General features: G+C 30.8%; 3 protein-coding genes across 13 annotated transcripts in view; 2 read left to right on the forward strand and 1 right to left on the reverse strand.

Moving 5' to 3' along the window:
- The window catches only part of LOC129920949 (vascular endothelial growth factor receptor 1), a 38350-nt gene extending 30868 nt beyond the window's left edge, over positions 1-7482 (forward strand). For all 5 annotated transcript variants that reach the window (XM_056002510.1, XM_056002508.1, XM_056002507.1 and 2 more), the window contains 7 exons: positions 3933-4087; positions 4363-4502; positions 4578-4642; positions 4698-4851; positions 4921-5026; positions 6949-7054; positions 7118-7482. In XM_056002510.1, the coding sequence (XP_055858485.1) occupies positions 3933-4087; positions 4363-4502; positions 4578-4642; positions 4698-4851; positions 4921-5026; positions 6949-7054; positions 7118-7368 (977 nt within the window). In that variant the 3' untranslated portion in view covers positions 7369-7482. The remainder of the gene's footprint in view (positions 1-3932; positions 4088-4362; positions 4503-4577; positions 4643-4697; positions 4852-4920; positions 5027-6948; positions 7055-7117) is intronic.
- On the reverse strand, positions 7475-13975 carry LOC129920950 (fidgetin-like protein 1). Of its 7 annotated transcripts, none has more exons than XR_008773442.1 (9): positions 13861-13964; positions 13682-13800; positions 13118-13613; positions 11509-11633; positions 11314-11453; positions 10962-11251; positions 9230-9307; positions 8519-9165; positions 7475-8062 (listed from the first exon to the last, which is right to left on the reverse strand). XR_008773442.1 is itself a non-coding variant. In XM_056002514.1 (8 exons), the coding sequence occupies exons 3-8, from the start codon at positions 13589-13591 to the stop codon at positions 8701-8703; spliced, it is 1572 nt and encodes a 523-aa protein (XP_055858489.1). In that variant the 5' UTR covers positions 13592-13613; positions 13682-13796; positions 13861-13975; the 3' UTR covers positions 7475-8700. The 7 variants fall into 7 exon arrangements, 4 of the variants coding, with proteins under 4 accessions (XP_055858489.1, XP_055858490.1, XP_055858488.1 ...); XR_008773443.1 differs by having other exon boundaries at positions 7475-7836; positions 7889-9165; XR_008773444.1 differs by having other exon boundaries at positions 7475-7839; positions 7889-9165.
- The window catches only part of LOC129920951 (facilitated trehalose transporter Tret1), a 44654-nt gene continuing 38146 nt past the window's right edge, over positions 7607-14114 (forward strand). The window contains exon 1 of the mRNA XM_056002520.1: positions 7607-7706. The gene's annotated coding sequence lies outside the window, so the exon portion shown is untranslated. The remainder of the gene's footprint in view (positions 7707-14114) is intronic.

The raw sequence follows: 14114 nt of genomic DNA on the forward strand, positions 1-14114 counted from the left end.
CAACAATCTTATCAGAATCCATTTAAGACTTTTATCTGAAAAAGTGCATTGCGTATATCTCGAAATGTTAACATCTCAATGCAACCATGTCAGACAAATGTTTGATTATTTTTTTCTATGAGAGCTCTTTTCAAACCTCATTTTCTCCGCTTTTTTTTTTGTTAAAATTTTTAGATATTTGTGTATTAATTATCGACAACACAACAATTAAACTACCTTGGCACTACTGTTTTTATCGAGAGAAAGTAAAATCTGGATCATTATCTGGATTTTTCAAATATCTATACAGATAGCTGTTGTTGTTTTTAATACGTAAATTGTTTTGATTTCAAATATCTCGATGTCGTTTTTTTGTGCAAAATCTATTAGATAAACAAAAAAACACACCAATATGGGTGTTTTTATATGTTTTAAGGTATGAGAAATCTAGCTGCAATGTTAGTTTTACAAATTTCTGAAATTTTATAAACAAAGGGAACTATCTCAAAGTCGGTGTCATTTTAAACAAAATGAGTAAGTATTATAATTGATGTCTAGAGTCTAGCAAGACAATTAATATAAAAATTCTCAAGTTTTGTTCAACTCCGAGTGAAGAAAATGAACCTAAGTCTTTTTTCAAATCGGTTCATTAATGGCTGAGATACTGTTTATAATAAAAAATAAAAAGAAAGAGAGTTAGGTATCTTATAAACAATCCGTTATATCTCAGACACCAAGGAACTGATTTGAAAAATTCAAAAACTTTATTGTCTTGCTAGACATCAATTATAATAGATATTTACTCATTTTGTTTAAAATGACACTTGTGATCAGGATTTTTATGCAAATGCATATTTTTTTTGACAGCCTTAGAAACAAATGAATCAGATAGTTTTTCGAATCAAGAGATTTGCTTTAAAGTGGCATTCAACCGTTAGCGCATATTTTTGCATATTTTGGTATAAATGCATATTCTGGCTTAGTGACCATATTTTCACAATAAATGCATATTTTTCGAGCATATTTTAAGAAAAATAAATTTTAAGGACCTTAACCTAATTTCTCCGATAAAACATTTCTATCTTCATCTGGAAAAGAATACTGTTGGCAGCACTAAACACAATTCCAGCTGACTTTAATAAGTTTAAACTATGGGTTTCTCAGTGAGACTATAGTAAAACTAGAGGGTTGGAATTGGAACTCGCTTAGTAAACAAGTAAGTTTGATGAAGGAAGCAATTTCGAAAATAAATGCAGTAGAGTCTTCAATGGGTCAGTCTATTTGTAAAAAAATAGAAAATGTTCTTAAAAAAAACGAAGGATACATAAAAATGAAGAATTTCTCCACCATGTTATCCCTAAATGAAAAGGAAGAGTGCCTGGATAGTCAATATTCTATAAATCAGATCAGCTCTTTAATAAATGCTCCACTAACGTCTGTGGATTTGGAGAGGTCATTTTCCATGTATAAAAGTTTATTAAAACCAAATCCCAACGGTTTAGTTTTGAAAACTTCAGGAAGCATTTCATGATTCATGCTTACACAACCTTTTTACGAAACTAATGTACTAAGATATTATAGAAATGATATATTTTTTATTAAACCTACCTGAATTTAATGTTAATTTTATCTACTATTTGCTGTGAAAACTTTCCATTAATAAAAGACTGAATTATTTTTGTTTACTTTTGTGTTGTACTGAGTATTTTTGCAACATATTTTGGATTTATTAAGGCATATTTTAGATTTTTGATGGCATATTAAGTAATTTTAAGCGCATATTTTAGGCGCATATTTCGTGTTTTTTAGGGCATAAAAATCCGGGCCCTACTTACGACGCATGAGAGTACCCTTTTAGTACTTATTTTTGCACCTTTGAAGGTTTTGGGTTCCTTGACGCCACAAAAGTGTAAAATAAATTACTCCGCATTAATTTTAGTACTACGGAGTACTCCGGATTAACGCGGGGATTTTAAATCCGCATAAAAAATGTTGCGAATCTGTCACTTTTGGTTGTAAAAATAAATTCACCATAGTTTTAATTAAACAAAATGTCACCTCTCACAACTTTTTGAGTATTTGTTAGCAGGGCTGGATGAGATTCACGTGAATAGCAGAATAGGACTGATAATAACAGTCCTAATTCCCAAAAGGTCAAAACAAAAATAATACCAAAGTGTTGAAGCAAAATACTTATTTATTTTATTTGTTTTATATGTTGAACTTTTTAATTATTTTATTTTTTACCTTCTTTGTTTTGCTTCTTTAAGTTCAAAAAAATTAATTAATTGAACTTAAAGAAGCAAAACAAAGAAGGTAAAAAATAAAATACTTATTGCTTGGAACAGTTTTGTACCTAAGTGTATAACATACAAACATTGTATGTACAATAGGGTGGGTCAAAAAAATCGAAATTTTTTTTTGATTTGGTACTCCGAAAAATCGATTGCTAGACACCTCTAGAATATACACACCAAATATGAGCTCTTAATATTAATGGGAAGGTCCTCCGCTTCGCAATTTTCCATTTTTACATCCAGCTTCTACTAAAAAATTTTTTTTTTTTTTAAATCGACTTTTTAGCAAATGTCTTCACATATTCTTGTAGGAAATCGAACGCTCTACAAAAAAGGCCTTGAACACTTTTTTCGTTTATCTAACCGTTTAATAGATATTTGAGGTCAAAAATCAAGAAAATCTTTAAAAATTCGTTTTTTGTTCTAAATTTTGTAACAAATTGAAAAATTATAATCATCAAACGCGCAAGACATATGCTTGTAGGAAATAGATTGTTCCACAAAAAAGGTCTTATTAACTTTTTTTCATTAATCTAACCATTCTAAAGATATTCGACGTCAAATTAAAAAAAAATATAATAACATTTTTTACTTTTAAAAAATTTATAATTTACTGAAAATTCATTATTTTCAAATTAACAAGATATATTCTTGTAGGGGCTTAAACGTTCTATAAAAAATTCCTCAGAATCAAATTGATTGCTTTAACCGTTTAGAAGATATTCGTATCCAAACCAATGCCCACTGATTTCAGTAGTTTTCTTATGACTCGTATGCGTTATGATTTGGATACGAATATCTTTTAACCGGTTAAAGCAATCAATTTGATGCCAAGGAAGTTTTTGTAGAACGTTTAATCGCCTACATGAATACATTTTGCTAATTTGAAAATAATAAATTTTTAGTGAACTGGAAAATTTTTAAAAGTAAAAAATGTTTTTATAATTTATTTTAACTTTGACCCGGAATATCCTTAGTATAGTTAGATTAATGAAAAAACATAAGAAGACCTTTTTTGTGGAGCAATCTGTTTCCTACATTAATATGTCTTGCGCGTTTGATTATTATAATTTTTCAATTTGCTACAAAATTAAGAACAAAAAACGAACTCTTTAAAGATTTTCTTGATTTTTGGACCCCAAATATCTATTAAACGGTTAGATAAACGAAAAAAGTGTTCAAGGCCTTTTTTGTAGAGCGTTCAATTTCCTACAAGAATATGTAAAAAAGTTTGCTAAAAAGTCGATTTAAAAAAAAATGATTTTTTTTAGTAGAAGCTTGATGTAAAAATGGAAAATTGCGAAGCGGAGGACCTTCCCATTAAGATAAAGAGCTCATATTTGGTGAAAATATTCTAGAGGTGTCTAGCAATCGAGTTTTCGGAGTACCAAATCAAAAAAAAGAATTTCAATTTTTTTGACCCACCCTAATGTACAATGTATGTACATTTATGTATAAACAAATATTTTATGAACAAATGTCACATTGGAGAGACACTTAAAATTTGAAGTGTAATACATAATTTGCTATAAATTAAAATGATTAAAAATAGACCGTATTTTTGTCACATCAGGTCAAGTGCAAATAATGATGAAATAAACATCCAGTATTTAATAACTTTACTTTGTATTTATTTTATTGTTAATTTCTTTGCAGCCAATCCAACATCGGAAGAAATTCAAGAATTTTTAACAGAAATCAATATGCTGAAAGAAGTAGGACGACATCATAATATTGTTTCATTTTTGGGATGCTGTACAATACGAGCACCCTATATGATGATAATGGAATACGTGGGACGAGGGGATTTAGTAAGTTGAACCATATGAATGTAAGCAATACCTATACCTAATTATTATAATTCATTTTAAAATCACTTACAAGGTACGACATTGAATATCCATACAAAGATATTTACATATTTATAACTTTTCATTAATTTATTCTGAGGTTTACCCTTCGTTTTGCCTTACTTGACTGTACAAAAAGCTATTTTCAAAAACAGAACACATTTGTTTAAAAAATCCTTCAATTAGTTGTATTATAATTTTATTAAAATTCTGTTTTATTTATGTGTACATTTTAGCTGGATTATCTCCGGACAGTTCGAAATCGTGTATCATTAAAGCAGCTAAACCAAAAATACTCAGAAGGCCATAACGACAAAATCAACGAAAATATGTCAAAACAAGTTAAATACATAGAACTTAAACGCACCTCTACTTCGTTAGTTGAATTTATTACACCAACTATACATTTCGTAACAAAATTAATTTTCGTTTTTTAAACAAAATTTTTCAGACATTCCCAACAGTCCTTTGTTTCAGATGAGGCGGAAGTTAATCTTCGTCCATCTGTAACTGAAAGTAAGGTAATCTTTTAAACACTTTTTATTTATTTACATTTTTCTTACCATTAAAGCCATGTATACTACTCTAAGTGAAAAGTACAAATCGATGAACGATGAAGAAGAGTTTACATTTGAGTATATCCTTGATCATGCGGAATTACATAATTTTGCTCTTCAAATTGCGAAAGGAATGCAATTTTTGGAAGAACAACAAATAACACACAGGTAAATTAAAATTTCTAAAATTGGTACCTTTTAGTGAAATTCTTATAACAATGTTATGTTTTTGAATAGGGATTTGGCTGCGCGCAATGTTCTTGTTGACGATAGAAAAACATTGAAAATTTCAGATTTTGGACTTTCAAGACATGGCATTTATACAAACACCAAAACGCGAAAGGTAAACAACCATTTGTAATCAAATAAACTTATGCTAAAACATTAAGAAAACGAAAAGCTTTAACTTTAAGCAAAAATTAAGTTTTAATTGAAAATAATACATTGCGTTTGTATGAAATGTAGGAATTTACTATTTATTTTTATTTATATTTAACCATACAAATATTACAAACCTACAAATTACAATTTTTTTTTTCAATATTCCATGACAAAAAAATTGGGGTTTTCATGATCTTTTGCGGGGTCATAACGTGAACAACACGCGACCCAGCCATAAAAAGAAAATTTCAGAGGCCATTTTTCAGACATTATAATGTAAACAAAAAAGAGTTTATTTCGGGTTAATACAATACTGTGTCATCTTATTGTATCCTCAAAAAAAAATTTTATAATTTACATAAAATTTAGAATTTTTTTTTTTTGTAATTTGGTTTTCAAAATTTTCAGTTTAAAAATAATATACATTAAAACAGCTTTATTTAAAAACAAAATAAAAGAATACGATATTGGCCTTACAAACAAGTATAGCGCGTCATTGTTAGTGTAAGCATTGATTTTGAAACTGAAACTGCTTTCTTAGTTAAACAGAGGGAAAAACCCCTCTCTCGTTTGTCTTTTTCTTGCGTCACAATTTCAACCCAACCTTCACGCTCACCAAAATTTTTAACAGAATTCTACATCGAATATTCGTATCTTAAACGAAATTATATCCGAACTTCGTGGAAACATATACATGCACTGCAAAAAAGTTCCGTTAATAATTTTTACAGTACATACATTCATATAAATTGCGTACAAAAACACCCTTTACCCGCTCCAATAATACTTACAAAAGGGAAAAATATGTGTAATTTTTCAACTTTAATTAAATATATAATATCTAATGTCGTTTTCTATTGACGAATCTCAGAATGAGATTTGTGAATTTGACAGCTAAAAGGGGGGGTGAAGAGGGGAAATAGTGGACAAATCTCAGATTTCATGATCTATTTGCGTCTTGAGATTCAAAAAAATTACAAAAAAATGAATCTGAGATTCAAGAATCTGATTCTGGATTTTTATCAAGATTCACGCATACAAACACACGCACTTTCACACACACTCCTCTGTTTGACATTTGTCTGAACATTTGTTGTTGTTTTATTTTTTTTATACGCACAGATTTCGCACACAATTACAAAACTAGATTTCATATTCTATTTGCACTGGAAATTCTGAGAATTTTACACAAAAATCTGAAAAGTCAATAGAAAACGACATAATAAAAATATAACAACAAATGCAAAATACAATTTGGGAAAAAATAGGCACAAGTAGAAATTACAGTATTGTGCCATATTATTGAGACCAAGCGAAAAATAGATATTTTTACATTTGTTGGTCTGATTTAATTATACTTATCATGTTCATTTGGATTGACACACAAAAAGTAAAAAAAATTATAAATTTTGATAGAAAAAAAACATAAGAAACATGAAACCACCATTTTATTTCGAATTTTGTATGATTCTCTTTTGCTACTTACTATTTTTGTATGTCAAATCTACATGTTTATTAAAGTAAATGAGACCAACAAATGAGTCACTTAAAAAAAAACTGAGTTAAATAATCCAAAAATATGTATTTTTCCGCTTGGGCCTAGTTATATGGCACGGTACTGTAAGTTATTTATTTTGGTAAAATGGCTTTCCGCTTCAATTAACCTCCCCAGAGGTTGCAATTTAGTATTTCAAGACTCGTGAGTGAAATCAATCCAGGGAAGATGCATTATGTACAAGTACATACCTGCTGAGCTCAGCCTCTTAAGAAACGGCATTGTAATAATTTCTACTATAAATCGAATTAATAATACCACCCATGGTTCTAGGGAGGGTTAAAAGCAGACAATAATCACAAAATTAAACGTTTATTTATTTCTTGCAGTTGCCCTTACGATGGCTCTCTATTGAAGCAATACGTGACAACCTATATTCTAGTAAAAGCGATGTATGGGCTTTTGGTGTAGTTCTCTGGGAAATTGGAACATTAGGTAAACTTTTTTACTTTAATATTCAAATTGAAAAACAAAATTTAAAAACATTCAATCATTCAGGTGCTTCTCCCTACCCTACTTTAAGCAACAATGAGCTGATTCCATTTTTGTTGTCTGGACAACGTCTTGAAAAACCAGAAATATGTAGCGATAAGGTATATGAACTGATGTTGCACTGTTGGCATGAAGATCCTATTATCCGTCCTTCATTTTCCGACATATATGCGGAGCTACAACCTAAGACCATTTATGTCGATATAAGTAGTATAAGCGATGATTATGTTTTCCCACCGATACAAGATAATATTTGATTTATTTTACAATGGGAAAGCTAATTTCATTTGATTCATACATTTAATAAATTTTTGTAAATATGTAAATATAAAATATGTGATTGTAAAAATATTATACTGAATGTACTTTGTTATAAATAGAAGATATATTTTATAAATATGTCACTGTTATTTTATAATTTAAAATTCAAAGGAACAAAATATATAAATTAATTAAATTCTTATGAAAAATACAAAAATTGATTTTCTTTTTATAAATTTTCTTGATTGTGAATTTAGTTTTTGGTATCACATGATGAACAGCTTCGGGAAAAAAAGGAGAAACCATACACATTGACTGGGAAAAGGACACGCAGGTAATATATTCCGCATTCGTGTGGTGCAAGAATCTCTGTACTTGACGGTACATCAGACGTTGAGTTCAAGGGTAAACTGATAAGTATTGACTTTCTCTCAAACCAACGACTACCGACGACAATAAAAACGCTACTTAAAGCGTTTTTTAAGAAAAGATTTCTATACCTGAAATACTACTTACTAGTCAAACATGGTCGGTTTTCCATGTCAGTGTTTTTTTATGAAGCTCCTTTTCTTTTTTATGAACAAATTTGCAAATATCGACAAATCCGATGGTTTTCATTCGATATTTCTCATCATTAGCCTTTAATCTTTCTGAATATGTTCAATGGTTCATTGTTCAACATAAAATAATCTGTAATTATATTACAATTTTTGTGTGTCTTGTTTTATTAAGAGAGTGCACTAAAAAATATACCAAAATACTGATCCATAAAAATGTTTAAATTATAGAATGATATATTTTTTTTTTTATAATGAGCGCGCACTAAAGGGGTTTTGGGTACCCTTAATATGTATATATACACAGTACGAGGTTTAGGAAAAGAGGAAGGGATGTAAAAGGAGATACTGATGCACATTGGTTTTAAAGTTCTGAACATTAAAATGGGAGGGAAAAACTGAGGCGGGTAATGCATTCCACATTCTAGTAGTACGACTAAAGAAAGAATCTCTGTATTTGACGGTACGTCCGAAGTTGGGCTTAAGTGTAAACTGATGGGCATTCCTTGAAGTACGAGTATTACGGTTGAATTGTTTAAGGGGAGGAATGCAGCTAGCTATTTCATTATAACATTTTTTAAAAAAGTACCTATAAAATAAGGACAGGCATGATACATTCCGGCGGTGCTCAAGTGGTGGGATTGTATCAGTAATGAACCTATCATCTATCATTTTAAAAGCTCTATTTTGAATTGTATCCAAATAACTCAAGTGGGTCTTAGGAGCACCTTCCCAGATATAAATCATCTGTTCCAGATATAAATCATCATATCATTGCTGTCCTGCTCCGTAGATCCGATTCCAATCGGCATATTGCTGTAAATCTTTTTCCGATACGCTAGCTTTCACTCTTTTCAATGCTAGATGGAAGTCATTAACTTGCACTGGGCGTACATTCTCTTCGCTAAAGAATGGTATTTCCTCTGGTGGAATAGATCGAATTGGTTCCATTGAAGCTTCACGACATAGTGTCTCCATGTCAGCTCCCGAATAACCACCAGTTAAATTTCCTACCTCTAAAATCTCTTCTTCTGTTATACTATTACGAACGGTTTTCAGAAGATTAGTGAGGATTTGTATTCGTGCTGTCGATTCAGGTAACGGAATATATAATCGACGAACCAAACGACGCCGAGCAGCCTCATCAAGTTCTTGTGGTCGATTTGTAGCTCCGACAATTAGAATTCTTTCATCGTCTGATGTATTAGCACCATCCAACTGAACAAGGAATTCCGTCTGAAATTGAGAAAAGTACGTTTTGAGGGAATAGTAAAACTTATGAAGTTTTGATTTTATATACTTTAAGTCTGCGGGAGCTCTCGTGTTCGCTCTCCGAACGTTGGGAGAGCAGCGAATCGATTTCGTCAATGAAAACAACCTTTAATAAAAAAAGATTAAAATTATTTTGAGGCGTTATTTTAAAACGTTCAAATTTGCATCAATAGCAAATGCACATGTCTATGATCGTTGCCGATGTAAACAAAATTGTCTCTGATTTTTGTTTCAACCAAAAAGCCCATATTTTTAATCATTAGTTACGACTATCAGAAAAATAATGTCAATTGTTTTTTGTAGGGAGTTATGATGAAGTTAACGCAAATCAGCAAATCAAAATACGTCGGTCATTACGTGATGCTTCTTATCCAATGGATTTTGACGAACAAATGTAAAAAGTTACTTTTCTTTAATTCGGGTTGGGTTCGATATCTTTTTATATTCCCGTTATTTAAAATCCCGGTTTTTATAATACTGCTTTTTATAAACCCGCTTTTTATAATATAGTTTCTTATAATCCCGAATTTTACTATCCCGAAAACTAGTTTTTTTATTTTAAAAAATCACGTATAGTGTGAAGCAGTTACGTGGGATAGTTATGATCCCCTCGACATCGAGATCCTAACAGCGAGCGCCGAGAATAAGAAAAAAATGATATGAATCCAAGTTTTTTTTTATTATTATTTCTTGGTGAAAAATAACAACCATTTAAATATTAGTATTAAAATAGTTATAAGGCCGAGAGGCATTAGAATTAAGAAAAATGAATTATATCTTAGAGTGCCCGTATATGGCCAGTGAGTTAGTTGTAAGTATTTGATAAGTAGGGTTGTTTTTATGAATTTTTGTCTAGCTTTAAGATAGTTTTAAGTTGATGAATGATAAAAATGAATTTAAAATGAAAAAAAAACCTCGCCATCCTGGGTTCAAATCTCCAAAAATTACTATTGTTGTTTTTTTTTTTTTTATTTTATTTGTTTTAAAATTGTTTACTTAAAAAAATTGCAGTATTGTGAATTTCCATACGATTTTAAAACGATTTTTTTTTTAATCGACTCAGAAAAAACGCAACGCTCTCGTCTCGTCGTTTCGCAATATTGTAAATCAGGCATAAAACTTAAATAAAATATTTGCTTTTCAAAAAAAAATTAAGATTACGTACAAAGCCTGAAAATTGAACTGTTACCAGCACCCTCTTGTGCTTAAGTTATCGAATTGAAATTTCACAACATTAATGTTATAGATATTTCGAACAAATTAAGCGGGTGGCCCGACCGAAAATCAAAAGCAACCTTAATACTCATAGCCCTATAGTAATACTTTGAAATGCCAATCGATTTCTACAAAAACTAATTTTAAAACTACTAAAATGTAGTAGCGCAAAATTTTAAACGATTTACTAAATTGCTAAACCCAATTAGTAAGTTACATAGTTAAAAAACTGGCCGCTTTTTGGCTTAGTAACATACTAAAATGGCTTTAGGAATTTACTTAATCGTTTAAAATTTTGCGCTATTGTTTTTTTTTTTTGAAACGTCAGATTATTTAATTATTTAAATATAAACACGGTCGAAACGTCGGAGACAAAATAGAAAAAATTATAAACCAGACCTAAAGCCCACTCAGGATTGAATTTGTATTCAAAAATAAGGTCACGAAGATAGGAATTATTTTTAAACTATGTATTCATATGAGTTAATGAAAAAAAAAAAAACGGTTCCGCAAGGAACATGTTGCAACATTTTTTGATTTCTCACCGAGGGTTGATTAACCGCAGCAACAGCAAACAACGCTCGAACCATTTTCTCTCCATCACCGACCCATTTCGACGTAAGAGAAGATGCACTAATGCTAAAGAATGTAGACCGCGATTGCGATGCTATACATTTTCCAATTAGGGTTTTACCCGTTCCTGGAGGCCCAAAGAGAAGAATTCCTCTAGGTGGGCGTCTTAACCCTGTAAAAATATCTGGCCTCAGTAAAGGCCACACTACGGCCTCTTTTATGGTAGATTTAGCGTATTCCAATCCAGCTATATCTTTCCAGTCTGAAATTTAAGACGTTAAGTAATTTAAATGCAAAAGACTTATAATATCCTATTTTACATACCAATCGGTTTGTACTTGTGCATAATTTCATTTGTTATAAGCTCTACCATCTTTGGATCAATATTTCTTAGGCGTTCGTCTAATGGCTCAGTAGGGGATGCATCAATGCTATCTGGTGGTGTAAATCTAGAGGATCCACTGCTATTTAGAATATACATTAAAATGCGTTATAATGGAATTATTTAATTTAAATTACTCTTCTTGGCGTACAGGTGGCACAAAACCAGAACGAACGTTTCTTCTGGCACCCAGAGACTTTTTTGATGCACCATAATTAAAAAGGTTATTAGAAGATGAAGTGCTGCAATCGTCTCCATTTTTCTATTTAAAATATATTAATTAATTTCCAACTTTTAGTATTACTATTAATAGTTGGCTAATTAGGAAAACTTTTTTTTATTTCATTATAATAATAATAAATAATCACTACAATTTGTTAAAAAAAGAACTTGTCAAATAAAAATAAGACTAAAATCTAAAAAGTAAAAAAAATATATTAATAGGTCTGTTTAGTGAAAAAAATCTAGAACAGAACAGATCAGAGCAGCACAAGTTTGTAAATACTGTCAGAACAAGAAATAACAGAAAAGTTCAACTTCGTATTTAACAAGACAGTTGTCTATATCAGTTGCAAAATTTTTAATTCAAAAACATTTCTTGAAATTATTTTTTACTAAAATAAATTATTAGCTAGCACTTCCCTGTTTTTTTTTTTTTTTTTTTTATTAATCAAAAGCTCTAAAGCTCATTTTAAAATCTTATTTCCTCTTATGTCGTTTTTTGTTGACGAGATTCAGAATCAGATTTGTGGATCTGACAGCTGAAAGAGGGGAAAAAGCGGAAAAATCTCAGATTTTATGATCTTTTTGCGGCTTGAGATTCAAAAAAAATTAATCCGAGATTCAAAAATCTGAATCTGGATTTTTATCAAGATTCACGCATGCGAGCACACGCACTCTCACACACACTCCTCTGTTCGACATTTGTCTGAACATTTGTTGTTGTTTTATTTTAATAAGGTTTTTTTTATACGCACAGATTTCGTACACAATTACAAAACTAGATTTAATATTCTATTTGCAGTGGCAAATCTGAGATTTTTACACAAAAATCTCAAAACCATATAGAAAACTATTTTTTCACAATCAAACAAACAGCTGACAATTTACACTTGTGGATACTGAAAATAAAAAAATAGGGTTGCCACTTCTAAAGTGGGAACTTCTATGTGGCAACCCTATTTTAAAGTTTATGCCTACGCTTGAAATCGCTCTATTCCTAAAATAGTTGATTTTACAGAAAAATACATAAGACAATATTTTTTGTAGATAATTTTATGACGAACAATTAGGCCCTTTAGTAGAGTAACTAAAGCAAATTTATTAGAGACCCCGGCAATTTTTAATCTATAGACTTTAAAGTATTTAATTACCGACGTTTAAAAAAAAAAGATCATCAAAATCTAAGCTGTTCGGCCAGGTTCCTTAATATTGCCAATTTTTGAGCTTTAGTTACTCCACTACTTATTGACCTCCGAGCAACAGGTCGCGAGATATGTACATGCGGAAAACTAATTTTCGTGACCTTTTGACCTCTATAACTTCTTACGCCGGCACGATATCAATGTCGATTTTTCACATCTTCATTACCACGCCATAAAGAAGAGGTATACAAAAATTCAGCCCAATGGGAATTTTTTCGCAGATTGGGGTTAAAAATGCCTAAAATTACTGGGCTATTATTGCATTTTCTACAGTTGCATAACTTAATGATGATTTTAAAATATGTAGTATATACCTACTCACTTTCATATTTTGTATAATAAACTCCTCTCTCGCTGTTCGAAAACCTGAAAATTTTGATGAAGTCGATGCAACCGAAGTACTTTTCGGAGAAAGTGTTTTTGTGCTTAGCAATGGATTTGTTGGGCAGGAAATTAAACTATTACTGTGGCCCTTAAGAGCCTCACACCTAATAATCTTCCTAGGAGGTGTTTTAACCTCCTGTGGCAATACTGGTCCAAATACCTTTTGAAAAGCTTTCAGATCATACGCATTGACTTCGTATTTATTACAACTTTCGTAATTGCCTGAGCACTCTGATTCCAAGACAATATTATTTTCTTTAAGGAACATTTCTGGAGAATCTTTTAGTGATGTCAATCGATGGGGCAGAGCGGAGAGCAAATTATCAACTCCTTTTTTACGTTTTTTAATATGCGACAAAAAGGAATCGTCAGGGTTTGAGAATTCTTCCAAGTAATTTCGAAAAACAGACATCTTTGAGACTTCTGCTGACAACCTACGAGAACAAGTTAAAACAAAAATTTAGTTTATCTGAGTGCATTGAAAAATTTGAAATTCACGAACTTGGTAAGCTCTTGAAGAGCGAACGTTTGTTTTCGAATCACATCGGCTTTTTCATCAAAATTTAAATCAGATAATTGTTTATTGATTCGAATGAATTCTTGAAGAATATGGTGTCCTACCTCCATATTAGTAGAATAATATTATTAATTAGATAAAATAAATTAATAAACAATTATTACTTTAACTTCGGTTTGTTGATTGGCGCCCATTGAATAAGAAGTTCAATGTTGGCGCCAACTTGTTGATATGAAATGAAAAAATGATACAAAAATCAAATTTGTTTGTTGAATGTTGACATACCATAGATAAATTAATACCAAGATCATAGTACTTGGAAACACACTGACTTTCCAGTGAACCCTTCAAGCGAGAAAACGGAGTTCAGAAAAGACACTCCAACCTCCGACCGAGAAAAGCGGGGTTACACTCACAC

Source organism: Episyrphus balteatus, chromosome 1, assembly GCF_945859705.1.
Source record: "Episyrphus balteatus chromosome 1, idEpiBalt1.1, whole genome shotgun sequence".
Taxonomy (NCBI): Eukaryota; Metazoa; Arthropoda; class Insecta; order Diptera; family Syrphidae; genus Episyrphus; species Episyrphus balteatus.